The sequence below is a fragment of the Penicillium chermesinum genome, assembly GCF_028974085.1.
Source record: "Penicillium chermesinum strain IBT 19713 chromosome Unknown utg000001l:1.0-1975020.0:1.0-1976611.0, whole genome shotgun sequence".
Classification (NCBI taxonomy): domain Eukaryota; kingdom Fungi; phylum Ascomycota; class Eurotiomycetes; order Eurotiales; family Aspergillaceae; genus Penicillium; species Penicillium chermesinum.
In genome coordinates this window covers 75,578-89,140 of record NW_026695311.1, presented here as the reverse complement: position 1 = coordinate 89,140, position 13,563 = coordinate 75,578, and the positions used below count along the sequence as shown (strand labels likewise).

The 13,563-nt window shown below is 48.8% G+C and overlaps 5 protein-coding genes across 5 annotated transcripts; 4 read left to right on the top strand and 1 right to left on the bottom strand.

Annotated features, from left to right (window-relative positions):
• Positions 1–1,045: 1,045 nt before the first annotated feature.
• On the top strand, positions 1,046–2,329 carry N7468_000040 (uncharacterized protein; the record flags this gene model as incomplete). Its single annotated transcript, XM_058469337.1, has 1 exon — positions 1,046–2,329. The coding sequence occupies one exon, from the start codon at positions 1,046–1,048 to the stop codon at positions 2,327–2,329; it is 1,284 nt and encodes a 427-aa protein (XP_058335368.1).
• Positions 2,330–3,590: 1,261 nt separating this feature from the next.
• On the top strand, positions 3,591–4,562 carry N7468_000039 (uncharacterized protein; the record flags this gene model as incomplete). The annotated part of the gene is made up of 1 exon (XM_058469336.1): positions 3,591–4,562. One exon carries the CDS (start codon positions 3,591–3,593, stop codon positions 4,560–4,562), a length of 972 nt encoding a protein of 323 aa, XP_058335367.1.
• Positions 4,563–6,763: 2,201 nt separating this feature from the next.
• Positions 6,764–8,436, top strand: N7468_000038 (FAD-binding oxidoreductase; the record flags this gene model as incomplete). The annotated part of the gene is made up of 4 exons (XM_058469335.1): positions 6,764–7,024; positions 7,077–7,293; positions 7,354–7,748; positions 7,801–8,436. 4 exons carry the CDS (start codon positions 6,764–6,766, stop codon positions 8,434–8,436), a joined length of 1,509 nt encoding a protein of 502 aa, XP_058335366.1.
• Positions 8,437–9,794: 1,358 nt separating this feature from the next.
• Positions 9,795–11,377, bottom strand: N7468_000037 (uncharacterized protein; the record flags this gene model as incomplete). The annotated part of the gene is made up of 2 exons (XM_058469334.1): positions 9,795–10,525; positions 10,546–11,377. 2 exons carry the CDS (start codon positions 11,375–11,377, stop codon positions 9,795–9,797), a joined length of 1,563 nt encoding a protein of 520 aa, XP_058335365.1.
• Positions 11,378–12,147: 770 nt separating this feature from the next.
• N7468_000036 (Zn(II)2Cys6 transcription factor domain-containing protein) lies at positions 12,148–13,327 on the top strand (the record flags this gene model as incomplete). Its single annotated transcript, XM_058469333.1, has 2 exons — positions 12,148–12,190; positions 12,264–13,327. 2 exons carry the CDS (start codon positions 12,148–12,150, stop codon positions 13,325–13,327), a joined length of 1,107 nt encoding a protein of 368 aa, XP_058335364.1.
• Between the last annotated feature and the right edge of the window lie 236 nt (positions 13,328–13,563).

The following is a 13,563-nucleotide window of genomic DNA, read 5'->3' as shown; positions in this document are numbered from 1 at the left end:
GGCAATGACTCACCCCGTTATCCTCTTGTGTAGAATATACGACCGCTAGCGGGACTCGGATTGATCGTGCTATTCCACATGCATGACGGTTCCTCATCGAGGGTTGGCCCCAGGAATCCACGAAGGCGTGGAAATAAGGTGTTGGAGCATGCAGGGAGAAAGGGGTCTGTAATGTACGGTATGAATTGGTAAAATATGTAACTCTGAAAGTTCTAAAATGACAGGCACCGCATATTTATACGGTGAGTTCCTTACATAAGAAAAGTAATGCACATATGCCAAGAAATGAATAAGCGGTAATACGGTGGTAATGGCACCGTGTGTTCCGACAGTTTTCGATCTCGTTTCTGATTTGAGATATTGAGGGAGCGACTTTAACCATGCCTGGGTCCGATAATAAGGCCTGTTTAGCCATTTCATCCGAATTTTCGGGGTTCAAATATTCCCAGATATCATATGGAATCGTGCGCTCTTGCAATGCATTGATCCATCCTGTCCAATAGGAGCTGTTGAGTAGTTTAAGGTTACTACCAACCGAGAGCTGTTCCTTCCATTCATCCATCACGATATAACAGCCAAAAAACGAATTTTCTCCTGTTCAAATCTCCGAATAGCACTGTTTCGTCGTGTTTATCGAGGCGTAGGGGGTGGGGGATGTGTGCCGGGAATTCCGACCACTCCGTGAAAAATTTTCCCACTCAAATTTCCCTCAATTTCCTCTATTTCAACGACAGATTGGGGTGCCAATTTGGTTCGAATAGCCTCCGAATAGCTTCCGAATAACCTCAATATGGCTTTTCCGGGCTCATAACTGTTGGAGCATGCAGGGAGAAAGGGGTCTGTAATGTACGGTATGAATTGGTAAAATATGTAACTCTGAAAGTTCTAAAATGACAGGCACCGCATATTTATACGGTGAGTTCCTTACATAAGAAAAGTAATGCACATATGCCAAGAAATGAATAAGCGGTAATACGGTGGTAATGGCACCGTGTGTTCCGACAAAAACGCACCGGAAGGCAGTGCAGCGTCGAGAAAAGATGCAATGGTTGAATATACTCTACTCAGGGAAGAGTATCAATTTTGGAAGGAGAGGAGAGCCCAATACCTCAATCAGAGGAAAGGCCTCGCGTTTATCTCCACATTCATATACAATTCGCTCCCGAAACAGTATCAATATATTGTTCGACAAGGGAAGGATCTTCGAAAGGTTATCCAAGATTTGGACCAGCGGTTCAATCCTACCAAGGACCCCTCGTATATCACGAGATTGCGCACCGATTGGATCAAACATCTCGACTCAATTAATCGCAACACATCGATCGAAGCGTGGTGTAATAAGACGTTGGAGCTTCAAACCGAACTCGATTATGCGAAGGAGGAAACGTATTCGAAGGAGTTATATCGGAAGCTTCTCGAAAATATCCTTCCAATCAACGAGCTCCAATGGTTCCATGCAACCATGTACGAACAGCTATTGATTGAGAGGAGAGATATCCCTACACAAGAGGTTCTTCGAAAGCTGGAACGTGAATGGTCGCTCCGAATCAAATCAAAAAAGGAGGTCCCGAAAGGCGCATTTTCGACGTTTCAGGGAACTCAAGAGGAGAAACCCGTCACTCAAGAGGAAAACTCCGCTTCGTACGCCAATCAAAGGTGTCCCTGCCTAGCAAACAACTCCAAGTGGGGCCATAAACCCTGGAAATGCTATATTCTGAACCCAGATATAGTACCGGAGGGATGGAAGCCACCTAAACAGGCATCGAAACGGGCCCGAGATGCGATGAATTCGAAACCGTCGAGTTATCGTGATTGGTTGAGTGAACAGATCAAACAATACAACTCGAAACACAACTCAAATTTGAACCAATCACAGCCCTCACAGGAGGCAAACAGCTCAAACTCAACAGTTCGCACCGATTCCTTCTCCTTACAGGGTGCATTTGCAACCAAATCGAGTGGTCAAACGTTCAATTTGAACGTAGCGAGCGTAGATAATGGCGTCAATACGTCAAACTGGTGGATTTTAGACTGTGGCAGTGACTGTCACGTCACCAACGACGCATCCCGATTCATTGATTTTACACCAATTCGAGGGAAATTAGGCACCGGTGACCACTATACTGAATACGAAGGGATTGGAACAGCCAAGATCTATCCCATCGATCCAGATAATGGTTTACCGCACGACATAACTTTGAAGGAAGTTATATATGCACCAAATTTCCATTTGAATTTGATTTCCGAGAGTCGACTGCGTAAAGGCGGAGTGTGTCACGATGGCATGAACAACGCTGTTTCCAACCAGTTAACAGGGAAAATCCTATAGAATCTCACGCTCAAGGCAGGATTATGGACCTTCGAACCTGGTCCGATATCCTATCATGAGAAATTGAACCAGAAACTCACATTCAATACGCGACGAGGGCCGATTGACTCTAGAAACGAGCATAAATCGACGACAACGTACGATATATAGCACAAGCGACTAGGCCATGTTGGAAAACGTCGTATCGAAATGGCCTCGCAGTTGAATAAAGGCATGGAAATCTCGTATTCAAAATTGGATCGAACCAACGAGATATGTGAAACGTGCCTAGAAAAGGAGTCGAATAAGCAAATTTCGCGACGACCAATTACACAGAGATATGGTCCATTTGGAAGGCTATTTTTCGACGTGGTGTATATGCATCAATATGGAAGGAAGGCACGATATTTCGCGCACTTCTATCTCGATGGAATCCGGTTTCATGTGGTGTATATTATGGAATCCCTGCACCAAATAAAAGGGATATTTCTCACAGCCATCAGGTTTATCGAGAGATGGCTAAACCTCAAGATTTTGGTCGTTTTTTCCGATAACGAGACCTCAATCGACCGTGAAACAGAAGCACAGATCTCCCAAATAGGCATCAAATGGGAAAGATCTCCACCTTACCACCCAGATATGAATGGTCTATCTGAGAGATCTGGGGGGGGTGATCACCACTATGGCACGTGGATTACTGCTTGGAGCAGGTTTACCAAATTATCTGTGGCCATATACAGTCAAAACAGCTGTTTATCTGTTGAACAGAATTCCAACATGGAAAGATGGAAGTTGGATCGTTCCACTTAGTGAAGTTTTCAAACGAATCAACCAATCAACTCGTAGAGAAGTTGATACGAAAGTGGATATAAGCAACCTCCGAATCTATAGCTGTGCGGCATACGCTCGGGTCCAAAATATACCGAATCTGGATAAAATGGCACCGAGGGCGAAACTGGGATATTTGGTAGGATATATGGCATCAAATGTGTGGGAAATTTGGTTCCCAGACAACGACAAGGTGATACACGTAAGAGATGCAGTGTTTATTGAGTCGAGGCGTTATAAAAATGACGCTAAACCGCGAGTTCCGGAGGCAGAGATCCCTACTAACGCTTAAATTATATCTGAAATGGATGCTATATTAGCGCACCATATAGAGATGGAGGCGTGGGGACTTACACCAACCTTGGAATCAATCGATCAGAACACGTAATTCGGCACCGTAACCGACTCAAATCTTACCACTATCGATCTATTATCTCTCCAAAAACCGATCGAGATGGAACCACGTGATGTTGAACCACCAGGAACACAACCGTCGGAGGTGCACGATAGAAGGGATGTAGGAGAAAAAACTCCCGAACCACACACTCAACTTCCAACTCCTACTGCCACACCGCTTCCAAATTTGACGGAACCTACCTCACCGCCTACCTCTGAACCAATCGAAGTCGATGAAACTCCAAATTTGGAGGAGATAGAGGAGGAAAACACACTAAATTTAGTGGAGTTAGAGGTAGAAACAGGCACGAATCGAGTCGAATCGGAGGTTGAAACCATATCGAATAGAGTGGAATCTGAACCGGAGGAAGGAGATGCGCTCACACGTGCACCCAACGATATCAATGGTGATGTCGATGAATCAAATATCCTCCAAACGACACGAACACGTCGACCACGAATTGATCCCGATTTCCAGAGTTTTTACTCTAAATTTCATCTCCAAGAGGAAGAGGAGGATCGAGAAATACGTCGTGCATATACGACAGCTTTCAATATTGGCAAAACGATGCCAAATCGACTCCACAGTAACGATTTACCACCACCTCCGAAGTCGTGGAAAGATCTGAGAACACATCCGTATAGAGAGATGTTCTATACTGCTGCTCGAATAGAGATTGAAGCTTTGAAATCCAAAGGCACGTTTGATGTTGTAGATAAACCGGTTGACGTCAGTAAACAGGTTTTACCATTATTATGGGTTTTCATATACAAACTCGATGCGAATAGATATCTAATCAAGGCTAAGGCCCGAATCTGTATGCATAGAGACCTCCAAACTTTGACAGGGAAGAAGAAATATACAGCAACGCTAGCAGCGAAAACAGGCCGTTTAATATTCGCATTAGCAGCAGCCTTCGATCTGGATACACATCAACTTGATGCAGTCAATACATTTCTTAATAGTATGCTACACGATGAGATTTACACCCGAATGCCTCCTAGATTCCAACAGATCGGAAAGGCATAGAAGCTCAAACGAGCGTTATATAACCTCCGAAAATCTCCACGATTATAGCAAAAAGAAGCCTCTCGTATGCTCGAAAAACTAGGTTTCAAACCAGTTCCGGAGGACCCATGTTTATTTGTCGGAGATAGTATCATTATCTTCTTCTATGTCGACGATATCATTATCGTTAGCCTACGAACCGCTGCCAAACGCGTCGATAAGCTGTGTAACGATATTCAACGCTACTGGCAAGTTCGAGATATAGAAGAGGCTAAATAGTTTCTCGGAATTCGCATATTGCGAGATAGAGAGAAAAAGAAGCTTTGGTTGTACCAAGATGCATATGTGTCGCATATGGCACATAAATTCCATCGAATTGATCAACATAAGACTACTACTCCTCTACCATCGGGAGAAATTCTTATGCCATCCGACAGGGAAGCTACAGCCTCCCAAATCAAGGAAATACAGCAAAAAATTAGATCAATTCAATATCCAGCGAACCAGACCCGACCAGATATCGCAATTCATGCGTCAAAACTAGCCCAATTCGCTGCAAATCCGAGTCAAAGGCATCTCGAATCAGTCGATCGAGTTATATCATATCTGTACCAGATACGCTTTCATGCTATTGAATATAGCCCACGAAATCAACAGGAATTCGACACCGATTCGATACTGAATTCCTCCTTTGTCATCGCCGCCGATGCATCGTTTGCAGATAACCACGATACCAAGTCGTCGTATGGATATATATGCAAGGTGTACGGAGGAGCCGTTGATTGGAAATCGTCGAAGCAACGTTCAGTGTCAACATCGACAACAGAAGCTGAATTTCGTGCGTTGCTAGAAGTGGGAAAAATTCTAATTTGGTAGAAGCGCATGCTCAAAGCTATTAGCTTTGAATTATCTCATCCTACCCCGATTCTGTGCGATAATGCACAAACAGTTCGACTGCTTACCAGCGAAAATCCTGGAATTGATACCAAATTGAAGCACGTCAACGTGGCTAAAAATTGGTTATACGAACGCATTCAACGTAGAGATATTGAACTCAAATGGATCCCAACCAGTCAAATGCCTGCCGATGGTTTGACCAAGATCCTCCCACGAACCAAATTCGAAGAAAGTGTTACGGACCCACTTCGGTTGAAGAAAATAAGTCAACCACGACCAACCGATCTGTCAAGATTGACACACACGTGACAAGGGAGCCAGGTATGGCAGCCGACCAATTGGCATGAAGGAGCCAGGAACAGCTGTCTAAGGCAGCAAGGCAACAGTGGCTCATCAGCGATGTGCACTGCACATCAGCGATGCGCGGAGCGCATCAGCGATGTGTCCCGAACACATCAGTGACAGGAAGGACTGGATATATAAGGACACTCACTTGGCACCATGTATTTAGTTCTTCGCGATCAATCTCTTCTTGATTCTACATCATTGTTACTTAGGAACCACAAGATTGGAATACGACAACGGTTCATTGTTCATACTTGTCTCGAATCCAAACCTAACGACGAAGGGGAGATCCATAAGAACCTGACCTCGTCGGCGCCCTCAGCAGCTCCACGTTTACTAAGCAAGACCTCTAAGGACTTGAGCATCTAAGGCCTGTTGCCGTGTGTGATCGGTAGGCATTGCAATAGAGTGACGAGACACCCTTGGCGTGCAGAGTGACCAAGAGAAGTATCACCCTTTGAGGACCCACTCACCGAGACTCGCTAGGTAGTGCGTAACAGAAAGCCGTCGAAAACTTGGGATGGAAGATATACGGCACTTGATAGAGCCGTATGGAGAGGGAAAAACTATGGTTTAATCCCATCTCAGTAAGGTCACATGACCCATTAAATATGGTGTCAGGCCTGCTAGTTCAACCTAGCGAACGCGCAGCCCTGGGGGGGTGTGTCGGAACACACGGTGCCATTACCACCGTATTACCGCTTATTCATTTCTTGGCATATGTGCATTACTTTTCTTATGTAAGGAACTCACCGTATAAATATGCGGTGCCTGTCATTTTAGAACTTTCAGAGTTACATATTTTACCAATTCATACCGTACATTACAGACCCCTTTCTCCCTGCATGCTCCAACATAAGGCCCCGCCACATTAGCAGCCCCACACCTTATGCAAGGCCCGGCCAGAGTGAATTCAATCCAGGACATTGCAACACCCCTCTCCCGTATGGTCCGAATTTCCCCATTCTCATAGCCTGACAATGGAAGTGGCAGCTGCAATTGCGGCTTGGGCCTGGACGTCGGCCTGTCAGAGTTTCAGTCTCCACCACCCTTGGTGGCACGGGCTATGTCCGCGATCGGTCGAACTTCATGATCTTGGGCCTCGATTGTCCGCTGGGGCCCGGGTGTATCTTCCGAACTCAACCGAGTTCCCTGTCCTGAGTGCGCGATGGTCGGCTCTGAAAGCGCCCAGCCCCAGTGCAGTGGTTCTACCTGGTACGGAGGAAGACGTGGCCGAGATAGTATGATTCCATCCCCCTCGATACATCCCGCATCTTTCCATTGACCGTGCAGGTGAAATACGCCAATGAGAAGCATCTGCCCTTTTTGACATATAATGGTGCCCACGGGGCGTTGACAAGTCTGGGGCAGATGTCACATGGCATCGAAATCAATCTCGCACAGTTGAACGAGGTGGAAATCGCGGAAGAGGGGAGAACTGCCACGGTTGGGGGTGGAGCTTTATCCAAAACGGTGATTGACAAATTATGGCAATCCGGGAAACAGACAGGTATGTTCCAACCAGCATACGTGCAGGGATGTCTAGGGTATGGGCTTATACGGAGCACAGTGACTGGGACTTGCGAATGCGTTTCGTATCTCGGGCCTGGCCTTGGAGGTGGCCATGGCTGGCTGCAGGGCTATCATGGCTTGATTGCGGACCAGTTCGTGTCAATGAATGTCGTCCTCGCAGACGGGAGCCTGGAGAAGATCGACGCGTCGTCAGATCTCTGGTGGGCAATGAATGGCGCCGGTCATAATTTTGGTATAGTGACATCCGTCGAAACCACGATTTACGATATTGAACATCATGACTGGGCGATTGAGACGTTGATCTTTTCCGGAGATAAGGTAGAAGCAGTTTACCAGGCGGCGAATGATCATATTCTCAAGAACGGCACGCAACCCTCTGATGTGATCAACTGGTCGTACTGGTTGAATGTCCCCCAGATCGATCCACATAACGTGAGTCCAGATCTGAGTCAGCCGCCATGAGACCATCGCTAACTTGTGACAGCCTGTCATCATATTCTACATCATCCAAGAGGGCGTCAAAACGGTCAATCCAGCATACAAAGAGCCTTTCTATGGACTGGGGCCACTTTCTGCAGAGCCCAGCCGCGGCAGCTATACCGACCTGGCCGCTTGGACTGGGATTGACATCGCCGCAATGCCGTGTCAAAAGCTGGGGCATGCCAACCCACGCTTTCCGATCTATTTGGAATCCTATAACATTGAAGCTCAGCGAAGGGTTTATGACGTATTCGCCGATGCCGTTCGTGGGTCATCCCCTTTCAATAATTCGATGTTCCAGTTTGAGGGATATCCTACGCAGGGCGTTGGAACTCGGAGCGAAAGCGCCTTTGCATTTCGAAATAGCCATCTTCTTGTGGCCCCATTGATCAATTACCTTCCGGATGGCTCCAAGCGGGACCGTGAGGCCGCTGATCTGGGCCATCATTTGCGAGACATACTTCACAAAGCGACTGGGCAAGAACAGCTACATGCATATGTCAACTACGCTTATGGCAGTGAGACTTCTGAACAGCTGTATGGTGAGGAGAAATGGAGACAGGACAAATTGCTGCACTTGAAGCGGAAATATGACCCAGAGGGGAAGTTTAGCTACTATGCGCCAATTGCACAGATTTAGGGGGGAAGCCTGCAAGCGCTGAAGTATAAATTTCCAAGGTTTGACAAGAATCTCAATCTTGCTAGTATCGACACGCAGAAGGACCATGGTTCGCGCCCGCTGATCACGGATTTATAGCGACCATTGTCTATTTATAACGTAGCATCTGATAAGAAATTTCAATACTCGTTTCCAGCCCATCCAGCTCCCAATGGTTTTGGAAGAACTAATAATAATAATAGTAATATACTATCGAATTAGCCTAATGATCTTGTAATGGTTTGAAATCAATTTGTCATGCCCTTCAGTTGATATCGATGTGTCGAAATCGGCCTTGTTGCCTGGAAAGTTGCCATCAACAAGGGACCACTTTGAATGGCCCCAATCCTAGAGCCTTTGGACAATTCGAACCCAAATCAGTTCAATTAATCAGGACAAAAACAAAAACTTCACATACGACAGTCAGGATTCCCATGTGGTCACCCACCATAGTACTAACTGACCGGCGTGTGGCTTAAGTACGGCTGAGCGGACGGGAAGCCCTGTTCTCCACACCCTATGGTCGTATGTGCTAGGTTTCTTCAGTAGCTTAACTATATAGGAGGTTAGCTTCGAGCCGGTCGACACTGGTACGACTCCTAATCTCCACTTCTCTTTCGCACTCTTCCAGCTGGGGAAACTGAGCCTTCATCTCCTGGCGGCCATGGATCGGCCAACCGCATGCGGTCAGCTTCGAAGCCTTAAAACTGCCGGAGCCAAGTGTGTTGTTTGTCTGAGGGGTTGTACTGGATGGGAAACTACACGGGATCAGGCCCTACGAGATTATTCCTGCATGACGCCCAAGAAACCCCAGGAAGCTTTTCGGTCGCGAGGAGTTTGTGGCCATGATTTGTGGAGGGTTTGCAATCAATGTTCTGCAATTAAAAGATGGGCTTGTAATTGACCACGCGAGGATATGTGGTAAGGCGATTTTGACGTAGTCACGCAGTTTATACGGAGGATATTGTGAAGAGGCTAAATCTGTAAAGAAGTTGCTAATGTGCAGTCATATTATAGCTTCAGACGGTCGAGGAAGCTTGCAGATTGGGTAGGGGAACAAGAACGCGTTCCTTTTGCAAATGTCTTTATTTTCTTTCCGTCTATATGATTCTGCTTTGAATCTCTCGTTCGTTAGTAAATTGGGTTTCAGGAACAGTACATTAGCGCCTATATTTGAGTTCAGCTGAAGGCATACGGAATAACTCTTGGTAACCGAGTCAGAAAGATGGTCAAATAGTCTCCCCATGAGTGGAGCTCAATGTCCGTGAACATGACTTGGATGGAATTTATTTGATCTTCGTTCCATGATAGAATCCATGATTTCTACATCTCTAGATCGTTCACTCACCCTGTACACGTTGGTTGCGTACAACATGGAAGCGAGAGACACCGTCGTTGGCCAATTGCGCCACCAACCCATATTCCCAGTCAAGGTATCCCTGCATGTCTTTGCGAGCATTGCTGGTGCCCTCGTACGGTCTTTTATATACGTCAATTGGTGCGGAGAGCCACCGGGTTTCCGTTTCGACGGCATTACCAGCCTCCACCCACGCTGCGGTTCCACCTGCCAGATAGAACACGTCCCTCGAGATGGCGTTGCGTGCGTATCCCGCATTTGCAGCTGCGATCTCGCCGTCTGGCGATGTCAGGACAATGGGCCCCTTGTTATTGATGGTCTTCAAATCTCGAATCAGCTCTGGTCCGGAAGCGTGCCATGAACCCGGAATATGACCCTTGCGGTACGATGGGCTGCGCGCAAGATCAACAACAGTGACCTCTTTCAAACGCTTCAAATCCTCCGTAGAAATAGCGCCAGCCTCTGGGGGGATCCACGACGGCACTTTTGCGATCGACAGATCCGCGGGCACGGTGGAATTTTCGTCAAGAACATATACCTCCCATCCAAGCTGCAGGAGCCAGCTTGCTGTCATGCGTGCTCTCACGCCGTCTGTGTCGTACAAGACCAAGAGAGCACCGCGCACACCAACCCACTCGTCCGTCGCTTGTACCAACTGCCCGCCAGGGGCATTGGAAAAGCCTGCAGGATGACCCCGGGCAAACTCGGCTGGGTCTCTTACGTCCAGGAGATACAAGGTCCGGCCGGGGTCGCGGCCAATTGAGCGAGCTTATCCCCATCGATCATCGATACCCCAACGTATTCAGCCCAAGACCGAGCATGCCGACGCGCTAGTTTGGTGGCTTGGGATGAGGGCTCCAGGGCTCTCTCTTCCTTACGATGCTCCAATTCAAACCCTTCCAATGTCCATCCAATGGTCCCATTGCGCAGCGCAACCACCTTGTTTGGCACCCCAGAGTTTATGAGCGACTGCGTGCCCACAATACTTCGCGTCCGGCCTGCGCAGTTGACCACCACGGTCGTCTCCGGTGACGGGACGACCTCGAACACGCGATACACCAGCTCCCCGCCGGGACAGCTGCGACCGCGCGGGATACTCATGGTGTTGTACTCCTCAAAGCGCCGTGCATCCAGCACGACCACCTGCGGGTCAGTCTCTAAGAGATTCTTGACTTCCCGTGCCGATAAAGATGGAGTGTGGTTGATCGACTCGACCAGCTCCCCGAATGCCTTCGATGGGACGTTTACGTCTCGATAAACCTCGCCAACCCGGGCGTACCCCGCCAGCCCGCCCTCTAGAATGGCGACATCCGTGTATCCTAGCGATTTGGCCCGGGCGGCTGCTCGATCGACATAGCCCTCTCCATTATCGTACACAACTACCGGAGCTGATCGTCGTGGAACGAGAGCCGGTAGCTTCTGTTCAATCTCGGATATAGGCACGCTCAGTGCGAAAAGAGGGTGCGACAGTGAGTAGGGCCCTTCTTCACGCACATCGAGGAGAGCGATTTCTTGGTGATTGACCCAGTGGCGGCGCAGCTCGTATGCACTGATCAGTTTTGCCATCCTGCAGCTGGATGTTGCTGTCCTGACCCGGTAGAAGTGGCTGACTGTGCCGCGGCCTACAGAGACAGCGGTGGTAAGGTTCAATGCAGGAAGAACATTAGCCTTCTAGAAACCCGACCAAAAAAGGAAAAGCCTCGAGAGCTCTCGGAAAATGTCCGACGAAGCCTCGGAGGGTTTTTATTTATTTTATTTTTTATTTTTATTTCTTTAGGGTAAAGCGCCTCGGAGGGTTTTTTTTTTTTTGCTTTGCTCCAACGTCTTGGTGATCAGCGACTCCAGGAGCAACGAAGTTGGGGACTACGCGATCAGGAGCAAGATTGAAATACTTTGGTTCGATCGCAAGGCGCTTCAGAGCGAGATCTGGACGCATTGAAACAAATTAGACTGGAGATGCTATCAGTGCATATCGTATACTAAAGCAATGAATATATATGTGAGAAACCTCCGTAGAAAAATGGACTCAATTCCAAGTGGAAGTTGAGGCTTAAGAGCTGATCTGGGGCATATCCACTTCTGGATTCATGCACTTCGTGCCCCAAGAGGTTCCATGATCCCAAATCCAACCTTCACCCTCGAGTTGATACCAACATGAGCCCCCTCAAATGTCTCGATACTTGAGATCCAGTCGTGGCCGCGCTATCCCAGCGCGACCCCGCTTCTTCCAATCCCCGTTAACGCACGTCATCTCAGCACACGATGGCTAATGCCGGCCGGCCAGATGAATGTCCTCCTCGCATTTCTGCCTTCTCTCCCAGGAGACGACAACCACCATGAATACCATCCGTCAGAAGCGACAGTCCTGCGAGGCGTGCCGTAAGATCTTCCCCCCCTCCCCCCTCCTCCGGGACCCGCTCGCCCTTTCGTCCCCGCGCTAATCGAAAAGCAGGAGCTAGGAAGCTTAGGTGCTCTGGGGATAAAGGCGGCTGCTCACGATGCCGCGGACTGTCTCTGGTCTGTCGATATCAGGATAAAGGCGCCCCCGGCAGACCCAGGAAACGCCCCCGCCAGGAGCAGGATGACCGAGACCTCAGTCCCCAAGACCAGCGGACCAGCTCGAGCTCTTCCAACTTCTCGCCCGTCGCGCCGCTGGACGAGATCAGCCCGCACGATGCTGTCCATATGTTCCTGGGCCCGGACGAATTTGGGTCCTTGCCGTTCGACCCGTCCGGGCACTGCGGATTCGACGCTCTGCCCCCGGGCATGTTGGGCCACGGCGACATTTGCTCCTTTCCCATCGAGCTGCTCCAGGCGACACGCGGCAATGAGATCCACGACCCCGAGATCCCCTTGGCGCTAGAGGCCTGCATTTCCCCCGCTTCCTCCTCACCGATCTGTAAATGTGACGAGGACGTCTCCGCCACCGTGCGGAGCCTGGCTCGCGCCACCATGTCTCACAGCTTCATTCAAAGCCTTCGATCTGGGGTTGCGCTCACGGAAAGACTGCTCACCTGCCCGATCTGCTATGACACCTCGAAGCCGCCTCGAGTCACTGTGCAGAACGTCCTGCTGATCGGCCGTCTGATGTTTGAGATCACATCTGGCTACCAGAAGTATATCCAGTGGCTCAACAAACACTGCACGGAACTCGATGTCCGGAGCCGGAGTGAGACCATCTATCTGGACCCTGGCTACGGTCTGCCTCCGGACCTGGACTTGCAGATCAGCGGCGAGAAATTCCGCGATCTGGTCATGCACGGCCTTCAGACAGATGCCGAGCGTCTTCTGGTGCTGGGGAAGAAGTTTGCACAGCGACAGCGCAATCGGCATATGGTTGGGCATGAAACCTGTCCTGATGCGGAAGGGCGATGTCGGAGGGAGCAGTATGGCGGGGACCATGACCCGCTGGATCTCTGTCCACAAGACCCTGCGGCGAGGAAACTGGTGCCGTGTTTCCGCATTGTCGACGAGGTAAGAGGCATGATTAAACAGGTGGCCGACTCGGTGGTTTGATAGAAGTGTGTTATAAATTTGCCGGTTAGCGATTGATAGGCGTTTCTGGTTTGAATATAGTTATTATTGTCATCATAGCTGTTTTACCCCATGGAAGAAGTTGCTCTACTGTGATGCCTTCTAGTCGAACAGATCTAAATCTACGATTGGAAGAATCATCATCTGGGTTCCATAACCACTCGAAGGAAGTCACGTTCCGAGTGGACGAAGTTCGGTTCCGATGGGGTATATAATGC